The 1,733-nt window shown below is 44.8% G+C and overlaps 1 protein-coding gene across 1 annotated transcript in view; it reads right to left on the bottom strand.

Moving 5' to 3' along the window:
- Window positions 1-72: 72 nt before the first annotated feature.
- SARC_03957 (hypothetical protein) overlaps window positions 73-1,733 on the bottom strand; it is a gene marked incomplete at both ends in the record, with an annotated part of 1,940 nt that continues 279 nt past the window's right edge. The window contains one exon of the mRNA XM_014302208.1: window positions 73-1,594. Coding sequence (XP_014157683.1) covers window positions 73-1,594 — 1,522 coding nt within the window. The remainder of the gene's footprint in view (window positions 1,595-1,733) is intronic.

Here is a 1,733-nt window from a genome sequence, read left to right as displayed (position 1 = left end):
ATTATTCTGTGTATGTGTATGATTAATCAGTCCTCCATTGTTTAGGCCTTCATGATAGAAGACCTGATCGCGTCACTCTAGTTCCCGATTGTTGATTATTCGACATTGCATCTGTCTGTCCGGTGTCCGTCCTCCAATACTCGGTGCTCGATTTGAATTCGTTGGCACAATTCCTCTGCGACATTCCTTCATGGCGTTTGCAATTTGTTTTTGTTTCGCTATACCGTTCTGGACGACACTTGTCAAGTTAGCAGTGGTCATGTGTGTGCAAACCGTAATACCGTCTTTGAGTACATCATTGTATTGTTTGGCCTGCATGTTCATGCTCTCTGCTACAGTCCGTCCGCACCCGTTCTTGAGCTGTTTGGTTGCTTCAGCTAGCTTCAACTTCCTGCCCAACACATCGTTTTTCTTTGTAGTCCTCAAGGACTTTGCCCGAGGAGTTGTTTTATTCTGGATTTTATATTTCTCAGACTCGGTGAACTTCTGTAGCTTCTCAAAACCCTTTATATCAAGATGTAGAGTCTTTACAAATTTGCTGTCGTCAATGGCGTAGCTGACCTCGGGCGAATTGCCACTAAAGTCAACCGTCAAGTTGCGCACCTTAATCCATCTCAGGTAATCGTCTCTATTAAGGCGCTTGCGCATATCAAGTATAACCATGTCGCCAGCTGGGGTTAAGTCAAGCGTTCCAGGGGGTATAATATGTCCATCCAGGGTTGGAGGTGTCTTGGACTTTCCCAGACGCACACTACGGTACATCCTACTGAGTTCATGCGATTCATCAAAGACTTCTTTGCCATCAGAGGCAAAATCGAGGGGTCTATTTATGGGGCGTGCGGTGAAGTTATCCGTATATTGCTGTGGATATAGACTGGCTTCTCTCAATAACGCCAGATCCCTCTCAACGTACATGTCTTCGACCATGCGGGGGACAATCATACCACCCTCGGGACTAAAGTGGGAAACGCGCCAATCGAGCTTAAACGTGCGAGTATCGTCATACAAATTGTAATCCTGTTCGGATAAATTTTTAAAGTCCCCGTAGGTACAGTGTTTGGTTGTGAGATTGATCGCGTTGGGCTTAGCCCCAATCTTGGCAGCACCGCACATTGGCTCCACCGGGATCTTGACCCACCTGTAAGTTTGGATATCGTTGAGGATATTCCCCTTTTCGACACGGAACATGGTACCGTTGGAGTGGAGGTACATTAGTTTATTCATGTAATCATTGTGGCTTGGTAAATAGAACGGCCGTGATCCGGCGTTCTTCCAGTTGAACTTGTAGATTCGATCATTCACAAAAAGGCGGTTGAGCTTAGTCATGGTGGGCTTGTTAGTGAGGTGAACGTTGAATACGTACGGCAAACCATCCATGCCAATGTACATACCGTATATATATGCACTACGCTGGCGCATAATGTCGGTGGTCGTCTTGAGAGTATTCGATTCAATGGAAGTGGTGGGGTCATTCACAAAGGACCGCGAAAGCGTATTGACAATGTTCGACGAGATTGGGACTGGTAGTGTGTGGGGAACAAAATATTGTCTATCCACAGCCTGGATTTTGATACCTTGGAAGAATTCGTGCTCCCTGTAGAAATACGGCCTCCGGTCAGTCCAAAATATCAAGATCAATTGAGATAATACATTGGTTTTTATTTGTATTTTAAATAATTTAATACAAGCTCTTTTTCCAATATTTCCAAAGTGTTCTAAATGCACTTTGATGG

The sequence above is a fragment of the Sphaeroforma arctica genome (assembly GCF_001186125.1).
Source record: "Sphaeroforma arctica JP610 unplaced genomic scaffold supercont1.213, whole genome shotgun sequence".
Classification (NCBI taxonomy): Eukaryota; class Ichthyosporea; order Ichthyophonida; genus Sphaeroforma; species Sphaeroforma arctica.
This window is presented reverse-complemented; position numbering and strand designations above follow the sequence as displayed.